Genomic DNA, 17,653 nt, shown 5'->3' with positions numbered 1-17,653 from the left:
TTACTTCATCCACTACCATAAGGCATCTATTTAGTATTACTCAGCAGTTATTGTCAAGGCACCAGAAGTACCATCCAACAGTGTAGTGTCAAGAAGTGAAGAAGAATTCTATAGCTTGTTAAGGAAATAGGAATTTCTTTATTTGAATTTGGCTAGAACACTGATGCAGATGTTCCAAAACTTGAAATAAATCCAATGGATTTTTCATGTTGATGAGGTGTATTTCTCATTAAAGATCACAGAGAATTGACATCTTGAAGTATACAAAATGTGGTGTCCCTTAACACCACGTTTATTTAATTTTAACCTGGCAAGTCTATCGCTTAAGTGACACACGGAGACTTTCTTTTTTTATCCTTATTTTACATCCCAATCACTTTATGTATGGATTTTATTACAGTGGCATTTTGGTCCCAGGCGGGTTTGGATTTAGGGGAACAGAAGGCAAACTCCAAGCAATCTCTTGGGCAAGAAAAAAGAAAAAACCTTTTCTTGGTAAGATCTTTCAACTAATGAAATATCACTGAGTGTTGAAGATATGTAGAGAAAGGTGGTTAATTTTTTATAAAACTAAAGTAGTTGTTAAAATAGGACCTAAAATCTACCTGGCAAAGTTGCGTGGGCCTCATTAAAATGTAAAAAGAAAACAGAACCACTAACCCAGGAACCTATCCTTGCAACAAAGCCCGTTGCCAACTGTGTCCACATATCTATTTGGGGACACCATCATAGGGCCTAATCACATCAGCCACACTATCAGAGGCTCGTTCTGCACATCTACCAATGTGATATATGCCATCATGTGCCAGCAGTGCCCCTCTGCCATGTACATTGGTCAAACTGGATAGTTTCTATGTAAAAGAATAAACGGACACAAATCAGACGTCAAGAATTATAACACTCAAAAACCAGTCGGAGAACACTTCAATCTCTTTGGTCACTCGATTACAGACCTAAAAGTGGCAATTCTTCAACAAAAAAACTTCAAAAACAGACTCCAACGAGAGACAGCTGAATTGGAATTAATTTGCAAACTGGACACAATTAACTTGGGCTTGAATAAAGACTGGGAGTGGATGTGTCATTACAAAAAGTAAAACTATTTCCCCATGTTTATTCCCCCCTTCTTCCCCCCCCACTGTTCCTCAGACGTTCTTGTCAACTGCTGGAAATGGCCCACCTTGATTATCACTACAAAAGGGTCTCCCCCCTCCGCCCCCCCCGCTCTCCTGCTGGTAATAGCTCACCTTACCTGATCACTCTTGTTACAGTGCGTTTGGTAATACCCGTTGTTTCATGTTCTCTGTGTATATAAATCTCCCCACTGTATTTTCCACTGCATGCATCTGATGAAGTGAGCTGTAGCTCACGAAAGCTTATGCTCAAATAAATTGGTTAGTCTCTAAGGTGCCACAAGTACTCCTTTTCTTTTTGTGAATACAGACTAACACGGCTGCTACTCTGAAACCTATTAAAATGTAAGTGGTTTCTGACTCGAGTCAGCATTCAAGTTCTACGTGAGGGATGCTGACTCTATTATTTGTTTTTGTTTTGTGATATCACATAAGAGCCCCAGTCATGGACCAGGACCCCATTGTGCTAGGTGCTGTATAAACACAGAACAAAAAGACAGTCCCTGCCTCAAAGACCTTAGAATCACCTTAGTTAGTTCATAGATTTTACATTTGATTTGGAGTATCAGTCTTTTTAAGAGTAACAAATCAGCAACATTATAATTTTATCTCAATATATCTGAAGAAAATATCCCTTTCAACATGTTTGTTATGTCTGATCATTTCTGTATTGCTTACTACTTTTCATTACACATTTCTATTATAGTAGTGTCCAATTAGGATCTTGTCCAGGTGCTATGCAGACACTTAAGAAGATATGGTCCTTGCTTTGAGTTGCTTACAATCTAAGATGTATGGTGAATTCTTTGACTAGATACTAGGGATGGGCCCAGCCAAAATTTTGGATCTGAACATACCCAAACTTTCAGCTGTAGCCTATCCCTACTAGGCACATAACATTTAAAATGAAAAAAGATTATTTAGTAGGACTCTAAGGACGTTGTTATTCTGAATAGTCTAGAGTGACCTTTACGTTTCTTGCCCTCAATTAGTCAACCAGTCTTCAGGATTTCCAGAATGTATGGGTTTGTACATACAAACTGGGTAGCCAGAAATCAAAACTGTGGGTATTCTGATAGCTGATTTGAGGCTACTTTGCAAATTCTACTTTCTATTGTGTGAAACTCGGTTCTCTTCTCTTCTTTGCAGGAGTTTGCTTGGGGATGCAGCTGGCAGTGGTGGAGTTTGCAAGAAACTGTTTAAACTGGAAAGGTGAGTTCAGTATTCTAGTATGGATTTGGTTCACTTAGAAGAAAGCTTATTCTTTATATGAACTTTATATTATTCAGATCATAGTATTATGTGTTTAGATCAATGTGAAAAAATTCGAAGAGCTAGATTGTGAATTGGATTATATGCCTATGAAAGGGAGTAAGAACTCTCTTTCTACCCCTGTGCAGGCTACTCAGATCTTGGTTTCAGGAGCATAGGAATACACTGGTCAGCTCACCTCTGTAGTCTGTCCCTCAAGCAAGTGGGTAGGTAGTGGTGGGGAATGGGAGGAACGTTGGCTCCACCCCACTACTTATTGAGCAGAGTAGCCAAATAAGTGCAAGGTGGGTAGTAATTTAGTGCTGGTTTAGGCCAGCAGTAAAAGTTGCCCTCAGGAACAAGTCGGTAGTAGGGGAGGAAGTGTGGCTCTGGTGAGTCTCTGTGAGTATGTCTGCACTTCAAGCTAGAGGTGTAATTCCCACCTTGTGAAGACGTACCCACTCTAGCTCTGATCTCACTGGCACACTGAAAACAGAGTGTAGTTGCAAAAGCATGAGCAGGAAGAGGGGCTAGCCACACTGACTACATACCTGTCTGAGACACTGGGGCAGACACTACCCTGTCCCACTGCTCATGCTGCCGCAGCTACACTATTCTTAGTGTGCTAGCTCAATCAGAGCTAGCACAGATATGTTTCCTTGAGTTGGGAATCACACCCTCTTCTTGACGTTTCGACTTACCCGGAGGCATTGTGCTTCCTGATGCTGCTGCTGGGGTGTTGTACCTTACACACACACCTTTACAAGGCTGTGCCTAAGGGCACAATATAGTCCTACAAGCCAACAAAGATGATGATCTAGGACGATGAAAATGTATGGTGGTTATTCTGAATTTTTTGTGTTCCAGATGCAAATTCTACAGAATTTGACCCAAACACAAAATACCCTGTTGTAAGTACTGATTTGTTTCTTCTGTGTGTTTTCTTAATACCCCTTTTTTGCCTTGGTTTGATGAAAGGCTATGTATCTTTTTCATGTGTTGTGACATGAAGAGATGTCTGCTGTCCATATTCAGCATATTTATTGTTTAAATGGGAACTCAGCACTATAATGAAGATGTAAGAGTAATGAAGATATAATGTTGATTTTTATATCAGAGTAATTTGCATGGCCACAGATTGATATAAGCAGAGAATAAGGATTGTAACGAGGTTACCATAGAGTAAAACATAATAAGAAGCTATAAGGAAGGAAAGATCTCTTATCAAAACACAAATTTTTGCAATAAAATTGCAGGGAAAATAAAGAAAAGGACTGGTATAATTTTTTTTATGGGATAGGTTTTTTTTTTTCCAAATTTGTTCTAGTGTCACAAAGAGAAAGTCCTTCTTTAGGACAGTTTTCTATGCTGTGTGTTTGATGGGACTGTCCCAAAGCAGAGGAAAATTGGTCAAGCACTTAAAAACATCATAGTGGATTTAATAAAAGTGAAAGTACAAATGGTTCCAATCATAGTGATTTTGGATTTTCCAGATAGAAAGTCCTCTTGACTCAGTAATATAAAGTTGCACTCACATCATCCATGTGTGCTCTGGCACAATCTTGGAAGGGAGCCCCCTGATAATATCTCATAGTTGAGGAGAGCATGTAATATTCTCATAACAGGAAAGCTCACAGACTATCTGAAAAATGGGGATTTCTAGAATATGAAAAAGATAAGACAAGAGAAATGTTTTAGATATATATTGAATTAACAGACTGCTAAATGTTAAACTGCTGCTCCAGTGTCAGCTTGCTCCAGAAGTGTTAGGTTGTAATCTGAAATGTAAAAATGGATTTTTTGCTTAGTCTTCAAAAGACTGCATGCTTACAGACTGCATGCTTCTTTTGCATCTAAGAAAAATTGACCCCTGATGAATTCCATAAATCAATGTACTCTTGAAACCCTGAACATTATCAAGGTTATCTTAAGCCTGTTTGGTGGGCAGGAAGTTTAGATGCAGAAGGGCCGGGCTACAGGGAAGACTGATCTTAGGATGCACTGAATGCATGTCCTTGGGAAGGGGGCATCAGCAGAATTTCTTCCTATCATGCCATTACAGTTTATTCCCTTTCCGGGTCTCACCTACTAAACCTTGTTGCAGGTGACATTTAGCCCCCTCAAAATGTTCTTGTCAGTAATCTCATTTTACTTATCCTGATGTTGCCATATTTCTTTGTTGTTAAGTAGATGGTCTTTGTAACATGCCATTGAAGTGCTATGGATTATCTGTATCCTTTGAAAATCCCTTAATCCTCACTAAAGATGGACCTGAACCAATACCCCAGGTCTGAATGTCTTATGCTTTGAGTTAATTTTGGTCTGGATCTGAATCAAGATTTAAACTTGTCAGCATGAGCTCATTGCTGGCTTTTACTTTACGTGCTGTATTCTTTTATCAATGATTACAGAGAACTACTGTTTATTACAGTGTAATAGCAATCAGTCCACAGTACAATATTTTTTAGCCTGTTCAAATCCATACTTCAACTCTCACAGCAATTTTCTGTGTTAAAGTGCAATAATAGTACTAAATGTTAGAACAATAGCAAGTGGACGTCTGTGTTGACGACCATGGTTTGAAGATAAACACAAAGAAACCTGAAGTTTTGCAAGTGAAGAGGGTGGAAAAAGAGCTGTTGATTGAAGCTTCAGAAGAGACACTCAAGGAGAAGAAAGAATCTGTGTAGTTGGTGTGACAAAGCTCTGTCCTTGCCTCCGTGGGTCCCACGTTTCCTGGAGGCTCACTATGACCCTTCACGTAACCCTTCTTTCTCTCGAGAAAAGGGTCACAGTCTGCTGAGCCATTTTCATCATAAGCCAGCAAGGGAGGTGAGGAGAAGTTATCCTTCCTTGCACAGTCTCTGTTGTCTCCCAGTCTCAGTGATTAATCAAGGGGCAAAGGTGGGGGTGGGGAAGCCCGGGCCCACCCTCTACTCCGGGCTCCAGCCCAGGGACCCTAATAGTATCAGCTATGGTAGCTGACCATTTAGAAACATGACATGTACAATTCCCTGGGCTACTTCCCCCATAGCGGCACCCACTTCCTCAAGCTCCACTTCACCCTTATCTCAGGGCCTCCTTCCTTGTGCCTGGTATGGTGTGTACTACTCAGCCTCTCCAACAGCGCAACTTCCTTCCACAGCTCCTGACATGCACACCCACCTGACTGACTGGGCGGCTTTTAACTACTTTCAGCCAGCCCCTGATTGGCTTCAGGTGTCCCAATCAACCTAGCCTTCTCCCTGCCTTCTGGAAAGTTCTTAATTGGCCCCAGGTGTCTTAATTGACCTGGAGCAGCTTCCATTTCACTTAACCTGGTACCAGGGATTTGTTTAGCCTGGAGCTAATATATCTATCTCCCACTACTTTTCTATAGCCATCTGGCCTTGCCCAGTCACATGGGGAAGTACACTGAAGGTATAAACTGCAGTTAAAAACATTCACCTGGCCCGTGCCAGCTGACTCACGGGGCTTGAGCTATGGGGCAGTTTAATTGTGGTTCAGACGAGCCCAAGCCCAGGGTCTAGGACCCCGCGAGGGGGGAGGATCCCAGAGCTCTGACTACAACCCAAGCCCGAATGTCTACTCCACAATTAAACAGCCGCTTATCCCGAGTCAGCTGGCACAGGCCGACTGCGGGTGTCTTTTTGGAGTGTAAACATACCCTTAGTGCTATCAGAGAGAGATCTGGAGAATTGAAAAGAAGAGCCCACTGTGCATGAGTGACAGTGAAAAAGATAGAAGTACTGTAGGACCTCAGTTAAGTAACAAACTGACAGGAAAAGTATATGCTGCATGTGTTTTTCTCTGTCTGCTCTGTGGTTTAGAAATGGTGGGGTCTTTTGCACATGGAAGAAAAAAGATTTTCTATGTTTCTAAGATACAGGTAGTAGCACATAATATATTGAGAATGGCAGCCAAGTGGAGGGACGACAGTGTGTGCATGGAAGAAATTAGGGGAAAGATGAATGTGGGGCTCCCAGTAATAAATAGGCTGGAGAGTGCACATTTGAAGTGGGTGGACAAGTGATACTAATGAGAGAAGAATGATTTGCAAAGAAAGCATAGGAGGAAGAGGACAGCAAGAAAGGATGTGAAGACAGAAGATACGATGAAAAGACTGTCGAGAGAAGATTGAAGAGAAAAGGACTGGAGCTCTAAGACCTATGAACCCCTGCAATGGACCAGAAGGAGTAGCAAAGACTTGTGGGCACCTCTGACCCCATACAAAAGGGAAAAGGTGTTGAGAAGTGAATTGAAGCTCATATCTATGACAACATATTGCTGTTGTACAGAAATATCATGAATCATTGGGTGATCTGCAGCGTTTTGATAGCATTGAAGGAGAAGCAAGACATACATTCAAGTACAATTTATATGAAGAAAATAATGGAATAAATGTAAAATCTGAAAGTCACAAAAGATTAATGTAATGAATGGAGTTTAAACAGTTTGTGTGTGATGTGCATAACAGCTACTCTGCAAAGCCTGTTTCTGAATCTTAATCTGTATAGTGGAAATGCTGATATTTCACAGCTGAACTCTGAGTGAGGCAAAGAGAACCTTCAGTTGTTTCAACTGGGCATCTTACCATATTAATACCTGTAGCCATAAAGGTTTCAGTTTAGCAGAGCCTGCATTGTATTAAAATATTTGGATATTGTTTATAGTAATGGACAGAAATAATTTAAGGGGTATCAGGTTAGTGAGGTTTGTGAATTATTGAGGCCATAGAGATGATTTCATGCAACGTGAGAGCTGATGAGGGAACACCATGTCATTCCCTGGTAACACCCTCAGCAACTCAGTAAGGCTTGAAACAGAAGTAGAGCACTTACTGTACTACTCTTCCTTGTGTCGGCGGCTACTCCTCTGGAAGTTGCTCCTTGAGAATGGGAGTGGAGAAACACTGGTCCAGTAACAGTTGTGTTTTGCTTGTTTTGTTTTGTTTTTAAATAAAAAAATAGGACCATGTGATTGCTGAACCATGCCAATAAGCAAGGATTCTCAGGGGAAGGTGTAGAACTTGGAATTTCTTGTAACTCTTTTTAATTTACTACACGTAGTATTGCCAACCTCAGGAGTTCATAAATCATGAGCTGAACCCCAGAAATCACGAGATTGGCTTAACACTCATGAGATTTCTAAAAATAATTAATAAATTTTGGGTTCTTTTTATTTGTCTTCTTGGATTTGAGCTTGTAAGGGTCTGTTTTACAGCTTTTCTCTGCAACCATGAAGACTAGAAACTTATTTAAATAAAAACAAAAAATAAAAGCTAAGATTTTCACATAATCACCTGACTCAAGGAGCTGCAGCTAAGAAAAACAGCAAAATATCACAAGAATCATGATAAAAATCGCAAGAATTGGCAACACTATTAATTGACTGTGTCCTTGGAACTATAATGGCCCAAGTGATATTACTGTAATAGAATGCACAGAAACTGTTTTGATCAAAAGTTTTTAGCACTGTGAAGATTTTCTTTTTGAGATATTTGCTTCTCATTCTAAAGTTGAAGAGGTAAATGTTGTGACTTGACTTGTTTGAAGAGTAACTAAGGCATACTGAAGCTGTAAGGGAGTTTCCTACCGTGTTGTTGATCTATATCAGCTCAACTATTATTCATCTATTTCATCTTGTTCCATGGTTCAGTGTGATTACAAAAGCATTACTTGGCATTGATCCTGCTGACACACCCAGGAGAAACTTTATCCACATGAGTACTCCTGCTGAGCTTCATGGGTAGTCAGAGGGGCTACATGCAGGAGTTAAGCTAGTCTGTAGGTGCTGGAGGACTGGAACCATAGTGTGCAGTTGATATTTCAGTGCTAAGAAACTTGATAGTTTGATAGTTTCTGCATACAAAACACTGGTTTATGAGTTTCTTTTGTGACTTGCACATTATAATGTTTAACTACAAAGTTTATTTTAAACAAAATTTTACCATTTTTCCTTGCCACATGGTGAAAAGCATTATAAAATGTGTCTAGGGGATTTAAATTAAAGTGGACATGTCTGAGTTTCCTGTTACAGTTATTAGCATTTATGCATTTATCCGTCCTTGCTTTAGCACTAGAAATAGTCTTGAACGAAAATCTTTTATCTGAATGTCACAAAATAATAATTAATAGTTCTTTTAATCTGTAGAGCTCCAAGTATTTTGCACAGATGGTAAGTTTAATCTATAGATGGGGGAAGCAGTAGCACAGAGAGGTGAAGTGACTTTCCCAAGGTCAACCAGTCCGTCAGTTGCAGAACCAGGCATAGAACCCAGCTCGTCTGACTCCCAGCCCAGTGCTGTATCCATCATATCGTGCATGTTAGAATTCCATATCCAGATTTTGAAGCTTGGGCCCAGCTCTGCTTAATATAGATTTGATTTCACAAAGGGAATGTCGGCTAGATGAATGAGGGCTGGTCAGGCCCAGAAACTCATGCTATCTAATTCCAGCTGTGTTGATAACTTGCTGCATGTGTTCTATGGTAAGGCCTTTAATCTTTTTGCCTCTGTTTTCTGATCTGTAAAATTGGAATGATAATACCTACTGACCTTGCCTGGCTGTTGTGAGGATTAATGTAGTTCATGTTTTTGCAACGCTTTGAAATAGTAATGCGCCAAGTTGTATTATTATTCTGTGGAATAATTTTATACTGCAAATAATACATTTAGGGATGAATTCTGCACTGTTTTCTTTGTACATTCCTTGCAGCCCTTTGCAGTAAATGTGTTTACACAGCGTGTTAGGGCAGAATTTGATCCAAATGGTCAAAGGCATTTTGTTTTTATTCCCCCTCTTTCCCCACAATATTAAATCAGGTTGTAATCTTTTCTGATGAGCTCTTGCGTTGTGGTCTCAGTCTTTTATCTGCTGATGCCTCTAATATAACTTTTGTAAAAATGGCTCTGTCAGTACTAGCCTTGAAAATGCTGATTTTATTTTTAAAACTTTATTTTCCATGATATTTCTGATATTACATATGGTATGAAGTGCTCCTGACATTTTGGAATAAGTAAAATGTAAGCATTTTTCATAACCCGGAGCCTTGGATTAGAAGTGGGCTTTGGGAGGAAGTGACACTTTTATAACACTATTTAATGTTTACTTCCCGTTGCCTGCTTTTCCTATAACTTACAAGAGGTGTTAGTAACACAGTCAAAGTCAGAAATTTCTCCTATTGTATAACAGAGATAAAAAGAAAAGAAATATAGATCCCAGACCTGCAAATGCTTACACACATGAGTAATCCCATTTAGTTCAGTGTGATTACTTGCATGCATAAAGTTGCTCTCGTACAGAAGTATTTGCAGGGTTGGGCTCATAGCCAGAATTGAAGTAAAAACAAGGTGTATGAAAATAGTTTATATTTGGCCAAAAAATAGACTACTTGAAAAATAATTTTTCTCCAAGAAACACTAGCTACTTAAGGACTGAAGTGTACACAGTAGTCTATTTTAGGTACCTTATTTTATCTCACAATCTTTAATTTATCCTCTCAACACCCCTGTGAGGTAGGAAAGTGTTCTTTTCCCTATTTTACAGATGGGGAACTGAGGTACAGAGAGACTAAGTGACTTGCCCAAGGTTACAAAGGACATCTGTGGTAGAGCAGGGACTTGAACCCAGGTCTCCCAAGTTCTAAGCTAGTGGTCTGTCCTCCTTCTTACAGGGATGCCTTATTTTTAATTTCATTTCCTTGTGTTTCATTAGTTTCTTCTCAATAAGGTAACTAATAATACCGATAGCAATTACTATGACGCTGGAATTTTCTGATGTAGGCTATGTGCTGAAAGGATTAAAAAGAGAATCTAAAAAAAATGGTAAATGTTTTAATGTGCAAAAGTAACTTCATCTGATGTGGACCTGATCATACTCCTCCCAAAGATGACTAAATCTGTATGGGACAATAGAGAGGACTGATGTTGCAAGGCTAATTGGGCTTGTGTTGTAAAGAGGAATGAATATGCTAAATATTTATTAAGAGATTGAATCCTACACTCCCGTGAAGTCAGTGTCTAAGTTCCTATTCATTGAAAGAGGTTAAGTGTTATTTCTTTGCATAAATTTTATTTTGTATTTATAACAAATACAAAAAAGCAAACTTCAGAAGTTGTACATGTATAGTGTGACAGGGTCGGGCCAGATGGCTACAGGAGAGTGATAGAAGGCAGATATATTAGCTCCAGGTTAAGTAGGTCCCTTTTCCCTGGGTAAGGTAACAGGGAAGGTTCCAGAACAATCAGGAACTTTCTGGAAACAAGGCAGAGAGGCTGATTAGAACACCTGCAGCCAATCAAGAAGCTGCTAGACTCAATTAAGGCAGGCTAATCAGGGAACCTGAGTTTAAAAAGGAGCTCACTTCAGTTTGTGGTGCATGTGAGGAGCTGGGAGCAAGAGGCGCAAGAAGCTGAGAGTGAAAAGGCGTACTACTGGAAGACTGAGAAGTACAAGCATTATCAGACACCAGGAGGAAGGTCCTGAGTTGAGAATAAAGAAGGTGTTGGGAGGAGGCCATGGGGAAGTAGCCCAGGGAGTTGTAGCTGTCATGCAGCTGTTACAGGAGCCACTGTAGACAGCTGCAATCCACAGGGCCCTGGGCTGGAACCTGGAGTAGAGGGTGGGCCCGTGTTCCCCCCATCCCTCCATCCCCCCAACTCCCTACTTGATACCGGAGGAGTTGAACTGGACTGTGGGTTCCACCAGAGGGGAAGATCTCTGGCCTGTTCCCTGATCCACTAGGTGGATCAGCAGAGACTGCGGGGATTGTTCTTCTTCCTTTCCCCATGCTGGCCATTGATGAGGCTAACTGAGTGAACGGCAGATTTGAGCGACGAAAGTGGCCAAACTGAGGGCTGCCGTGAACCTCTGAGGAAGCAAATCCACCAATAAGCGCAGGACCCACCAAGGCAGAGGAGGAACTTTGTCACGATAGCCAAACCAGAAAAATGTCTTACCACTTTTGTGAAAGAGTGAAATCTCCCTTCCTTTAGAGTATTCCCACTCTGAATATTTTTCAGGGCCACCTCAAATCCATTAAAAAAAATGCATATAAGATGTCCCCTCTATGAGACTGACAGGAATTAGGATCTGAACCAATAGAAATATGTCTCATTTGCTCTCTGCAGCTATGTAGCCATGCACTGTAAGTTGTTCCCAATTTAGGGCCTGATTCAGAAACATGTTTGGTATTTCCTATGAAGTGCTGAGCACTTTCAACATCCCCTTTCTTCAGTGGGAGTTGAAGATACTTAGCACCTTTCAGGACTGGACCCTTAAAGGGTAAAGGGTCAGATCTCCCTTAAAGAACAGGTGTTTGGAAGTTTCATTTTAGCAAAGAGATCTGCTCTCGAATTGGAACAGCTAGCTGTATTGGTGAAAGGATTTTCACAATAATACAAACATCATCCCACCCAACTGCAATCCAAACCTGTCTCTCATAGTTGCGGTGAATGTTGCTTGCTAAAAGGTTCCCAGAAGGAGCAAAATGTTACTTTAAAAATGTAAACAGTGAAGTATATTTTTGGAACATTTTTTCTTTGTACTGTCTGTCATAAGGCAGAACATGATGCCAGCAGAGAGAATGGTGGATGCTCTGCTTGTAGCCATGTATTGTAATGTACTGACCATCCGTCTAATTCATCATCAGATGTTTTTTTCTGGGTCCTGTGGAAAATAAATAGAACGTAATCATGGAATTAAATGCTGTACCATAATGCATATGCAGAAGCAGGACAAATGAAGGATGCATTAACAACTTTAATTCTGACATTTCCTAACTTTGTGTCCTTGACTTTTTAACCCTAATAATGTTTTTTTTTTAAATTAGTTATTAACTGTAACTTAAAGTTGTTAAAGTAAACGAATATCAAAGATATTTTATTATTATATTGTCAATAGCAAGAATATGCGAAAGAAGGAATCGAAACCTTTAGTGTCAGAATGGTTTAATGAATATATCCTGTTAGAACACAGGCCATCAGTGCAGAGGTCACAGACACATTTGTGATACAGTAGAACCTCAAAGTTATGAACACCAGAGTTATGAACTGACTGGTCAACCACACACCACATTTGGAACTGGAAGTATACAATCAGGCAGCAGCAGAGACCAAAAAAAATTTAAAAAATGCAAATACTGTATAGTACTTTGTTGAACGTAAACTACTAAAAAAATAAAGGGAAAGTTAAAAGAAAAAGATTTGACAAGGTAAAGAAACTGTTTCTGTGCTTGTTTTGTTCAGGGAGGAGGGATAGCTCCGTGGCTTGAGCATTAGCCTGCTAAACCCAGGGTTGTGAGTTTAATCCTTGAGGGGGGCTGTTTAGGGATCTGGGGCAAAAATTGGGGTTTGGTCCTACTTTTGAGGAGGGGGTTGGACTAGATGACCTCCTGAGGTCCCTTCCAACCCTATGATTTAAATTAAAATGATTAAAAGCAGCATTTTTCTTCTGCACAGTAAAGTTTCAAAGCTGTATTAAGTCAACATTCAGTTGTGAACTTTTGAAAGAACAACCATAATGCTTTGTTCGGAGTTATGAACATTTCAGAGTTACAAACAGCCTCCATTCCTGAGGTGTTCGTAACTCTCAGGTTCTACTGTAATATGCAGGCCATATTTGATCTTAGATTTGATATAATTAATTTTGTATGTATACAGTTATGATATTCCTTACAGATTTTTACTTGATTCACCTAAGTACAGCTATTTTTGTTAGGTATATTTTGTGCATGTTATTGAAGAAAATATTTTTTTAAAATAGTAAATAGAATATGGGTAAGTTTGTATTTAACATACAAATCTTAAATATATCTAATTCAGATATTTTACTATATTGAGATGTGTGTCCTGACTTAAATTGAATTGACTAGTATATACTGTAGTGAACAATCCTTGCTGGGAGTGATAGACCGACCTTAATGTCTATGGCCATATATTCCTTCCAAAACCATGAATTTAAACTAGAGGTGGGCAAGTTATGGCCCACGGGCCACGTCTGGCCCGCAGGACCGTCCTGCCTGGCCCTTGAGCTCCCTGCCAGGGAGGCTCGCCGCCAGCCCCTCCCGCGCAGCCTCAGCTCGTGTGCCATCAGCGCTCTGGGCGGCATGGCTGCGAGTTCCTGCCGGGCTGCGCGGCTGTGAGAGCCACCACCAGGTTAAATTGCTCCCCATAGGAATGTGCTACTTTCAGAGCACCAGGACTGGCAGCCGTAAGTAGTACACCGTAAGTAGCACATTCCTACGGGGAGCAATTTAATACACTACACCTGGGTAGGGAAGGCTGTGCCTCCCAAAACAGCCTGGCTCCTGCCCCCTATCCACCACTTCCCGCCCCCCTGACTGCCCCCCTCAGACCCATCCAACCCCCCCTGCTCCTTGTCCCGTGACTGCCCCCTCCCGGGACCCCCCGCCTCTAGCCCCCTCTTCCCCCTCCCCCCCCAGAACCCCAGCCCCTATCCAGTCCTCCCTGTCCCCTGACTGCCCTGACCCCTATCCACACCCCACCCCCTGACAGGCTCTCCGGGACTCCCACGTCTATCCAACCACCCCCTGCTCCCTGTCCCCTTACTGCCCGCCGAGACCTCCTGCCCCTTATCCAACCCCCCCCCGCTCCTCGCCCCCTTACCATGCCGCTCAGAGCACGAGCAGTGGCAGCCGTAAGTAGTACACCGTAAGTAGCACATTCCTATGAGGAGCAATTTAGTACACTACACCGAGCCCTCCATACAGTTTTGGAACCATGATTGGCCTTTGGGCCAAAAAGTTTGCCCACCCCTGATTTAAACTGTCCCATGTCTCAAAGTACTACCCCCACATAAAGCTGGAGCTATATAAAGGCCATTTCCTTACATCATGTTTTTGTAGCATGAAATAAAAATGTTAATTCTAAAATAACTGGGAAGTGGTCCTGCTTAGTGTGTGTTGATAACCAGTATATAGGAAATACAGTACAAGGAGACCAATCCTTTTACAATAAAGAACATCTTTATTATCTGCTGATAGTGTTATCACAATAAGTAAATCTGTAAATACATATATATAATATATACTTTTTATGAATGCCAAGTTTTTTCTCTCTTCTTTTGCCAGTGGTAGTGGTCCTCCTTTTGTCTTACTGGCCTGTGCCAGTTACACGTTTTATAATGGACGCAAATTCTTCAAAGCTGACTTTCCCATCATTATTTTGGTCCAACGATTTAATTATGTTATCGAGAGAGAATGCACCCTGTTTTTATGGGAAAATAATTTAACTAGTTAAGTAAAAAAATTAATGGTCACAGATCCTTCCTGATAAGAAACATAGCCCATAAAGTAGGCTAAGTATTAATGTTACTATGGAGGTGTTGCTACTACTATAGGATCTATCAGTAAGTACATGGTGTGTGTGTGTGTGTGTGTGTGTGTGTGTGTGTGTGTGTGTGTGTGTGTGTGTGTGTGTGTGTGTGTGTGTGTGTGTGTGTGTGTGTGTGTGTGTGTGTGTGTGTGTGTGTGTTATATTGACTAACCAAGAAATGCAATGTCCACAGTCTGCTAAAGTTGTTATCAATGATGTACCAGTCCTCTGAACAGTGTGAGCAATCATCTGCCGTTCACTATAGAAGAGCATTCCTAAGAAATAGTTAAAATTCTCACAGACTTCAAGAAATGAAAATGTCCCCATGTGCAAGAGCCAGTGGACCCAGTGCAACCAAACAAGCCAGAGGTTCTTGAACAAATCTCTACAGCAAGGCTTCATTATGACTAGGCTTTCATTCTGATGTAGGTAAATTGAGTTCGGACTATATCGCAAAGATGGGGAAAGAACGACAGGAGCAGTAGCATAGACTCACTGAGCTACAGTGGCCACCATTAAAAGTCAACATATACCACACAGTGCTATCTCAAGGTCTAACCCAGAGCCCACTTACATCAGTTGAAAGAATCCCATTGACTTCACTGGACTTTGGATCAGGCCCTGAGACAGGACTGTTCCCCCCTGTATTTAGAATACTCTGTATTGTATTAGCAAAATTGTTCAAATGTGGAAAATCTAGCTAAGAGCATCAACTCCTTTTAGTCCAGTCCGTATTATGAAAGTGCACATGACATTCTGGTGCAGTGAATTTTCTGAAAACATTCTTGTTAATAAGTCAAATTTATAAAGCGGGATAAACCTAATTTTGATTGTGATTTAAGCTGCTTTTTTATGTTGTGTCATACTTTATATCTATTTCAGTGTCAAACAAGTTGCACATTTCTTCAAAAAGGGAAAATGCTACAAAAATCTACTATCCAGATTGCAAATAGAAATCATTGATGAGACAGATGAAATGTGAGTGTTCGGTCAAATCTGGATTTATTTTCCTCCAAAGCTGAACCAGCTATGACTGATATAAAAAAGTTTTAGTAAGAAAGCACCTTAGCAGACTTACAAGTTTGTTTCCAATTAACTAAATTATGACTATAAATTATGATAATTGTTTGATAAGGAAGCACTTTTTTATACTTTATGGTTTTTCACTAGGCTTAATTGCATATACTGGATCATGTAAAAGATTTTTCTCCATCCAACAAATCGTAGCAAAATGAATAAAGTGGATTTTTGTTATTTACAAAATTCTGGAATTTCCACTGAGTTCAGGCCTTTGACAAAATGTACCAACATTGATTCAACACACCCACATTTAACATCTAAATGTGCACTCCAGCAAAGAAAACTGTTTGGAGTCCTACTGAAGTCAGAATCCAACTCCAGTTAATCTTCCAAAATCTGATCATTCTTGAAACCCCCAAATGGTGTCATATGGACATTTCTGCAGATCAAGTGATGGTGGTGATTTTTTGCCTTTGCACTTTTCTTGAAATCACAGAGAATTATTATCTCCATTTCCATTACAGCAGGATCTTCAACTATTTACCAGCTTCTTCAGACTTCTCACCTAAGTTCTGATAGTTCTGTTTTCAGAATTGAATAATTACCAGTCAAAGTCTACCTAGTATTCAAAGTCTAAAGATCCTCTGAGATGAATCAAGATACAGTTGGGATGACCAGATGTCCTGATTTTATAGGGATCAGTCCCGATTTTTGGGCCTTTTTCTTATATAGGCGCCTATAACCCCCACCCCCTGTCCTGATTTTTCACACTTGCTGTCTGGTCACCCTAGATACAGTATATAGACTGGGGGGAATCTTTTATATGATCCAGTTGGTGCAACTTTGCCTTCAGAACACCTTATAAAATACATTAAAAGTATTTCTTTCATAGTGCCAAGTTGTGAACTCCGTACTCACATAGTTGTCCATTGTGAGTAACTGCTCACTAAGCCGAGTGGTGGATTCACATACTGACCCTTTGACAATGATCATTAAAGTCAGTGGGGGCATAAGGCTCTGCCTTGCAGGATCAGGGCCTGTATTTACATTTTTCCACCCATTCCACAGAGTACAACTGATGCTGCTTGGGCTACACTTACCTGCAGATATTGTGCAAATTGATTTTGAAGCAGGTTTTTCAGTCCATCAATGGACAGCGCGCTGGTACTACCCTCCATCAACGCATATTGGGTGAATATTTTTAAAAGGTTACTATCAAGTAAATTTTCCATATTTCTGTTTATATTCTTGAAGAATAACTGTGAAAACAAAAACAAAACCCGACATTTGAATGTTTAAAGAGAAGGAAAAAATCAGTGATGGATTTCATTCCAGGTAGCATGTGTCTGTTTTGGATGAAGAGGGCAAGTAGTTGGTATAAACAACAATTGTTTATTATAAGTGCAGTTTTTGGATTAGAAATGATTATGTTAACCAAGCAGTTATCAACAGGTGAAAATGTAAATCTCCTCTAATATATTGAAACTATCGACTAGGTATACAAGTTTGTTTGATTTTTTTTTTTCCTATTGGGCCGATAATTCTGTTCCCACTAACATCTCAGCAGTGAATACGTTATACTTAACTGTTAACCCACAGGTACAGTGGGCTTTTTCTTCAATATGATGGGTTCAACCCACTTCCAAAAGAAAACGGCAAATTAATATAAGAGATTTTAAACGTGTAGTAAATTCAGATCGTACTTACCTGACTCACGAAACCCAGAACAACTAACAGAATTCAGCAGGAGTGAGAATTGTGGGGTTGGGACAGCCTTTATAGTCTGTATGCTTTCACTCCACCCTGATTATGAAATTTTTCTTTTGTCATTAAAAACAGTACACTAATTTTAATCTTATAGTTCCAATGATCAAAGGTTTTGCATACTTTAGAAAAAAGACTTAATGAAAACAAT

The 17,653-nt window shown here is 40.2% G+C and overlaps 1 protein-coding gene across 2 annotated transcripts in view; it reads left to right on the top strand.

The window, feature by feature from the left end:
• CTPS2 (CTP synthase 2) overlaps positions 1-17,653 on the top strand; it is a 143,906-nt gene that overhangs the window by 46,246 nt on the left and 80,007 nt on the right. For both annotated transcript variants that reach the window (XM_074967396.1, XM_074967388.1), the window contains 3 exons: positions 401-495; positions 2,283-2,345; positions 3,252-3,295. In XM_074967396.1, coding sequence (XP_074823497.1) covers positions 401-495; positions 2,283-2,345; positions 3,252-3,295 — 202 coding nt within the window. The remainder of the gene's footprint in view (positions 1-400; positions 496-2,282; positions 2,346-3,251; positions 3,296-17,653) is intronic.

The sequence above is a fragment of the Natator depressus genome, chromosome 1 (assembly GCF_965152275.1).
Source record: "Natator depressus isolate rNatDep1 chromosome 1, rNatDep2.hap1, whole genome shotgun sequence".
Classification (NCBI taxonomy): domain Eukaryota; kingdom Metazoa; phylum Chordata; order Testudines; family Cheloniidae; genus Natator; species Natator depressus.
This window is presented reverse-complemented; position numbering and strand designations above follow the sequence as displayed.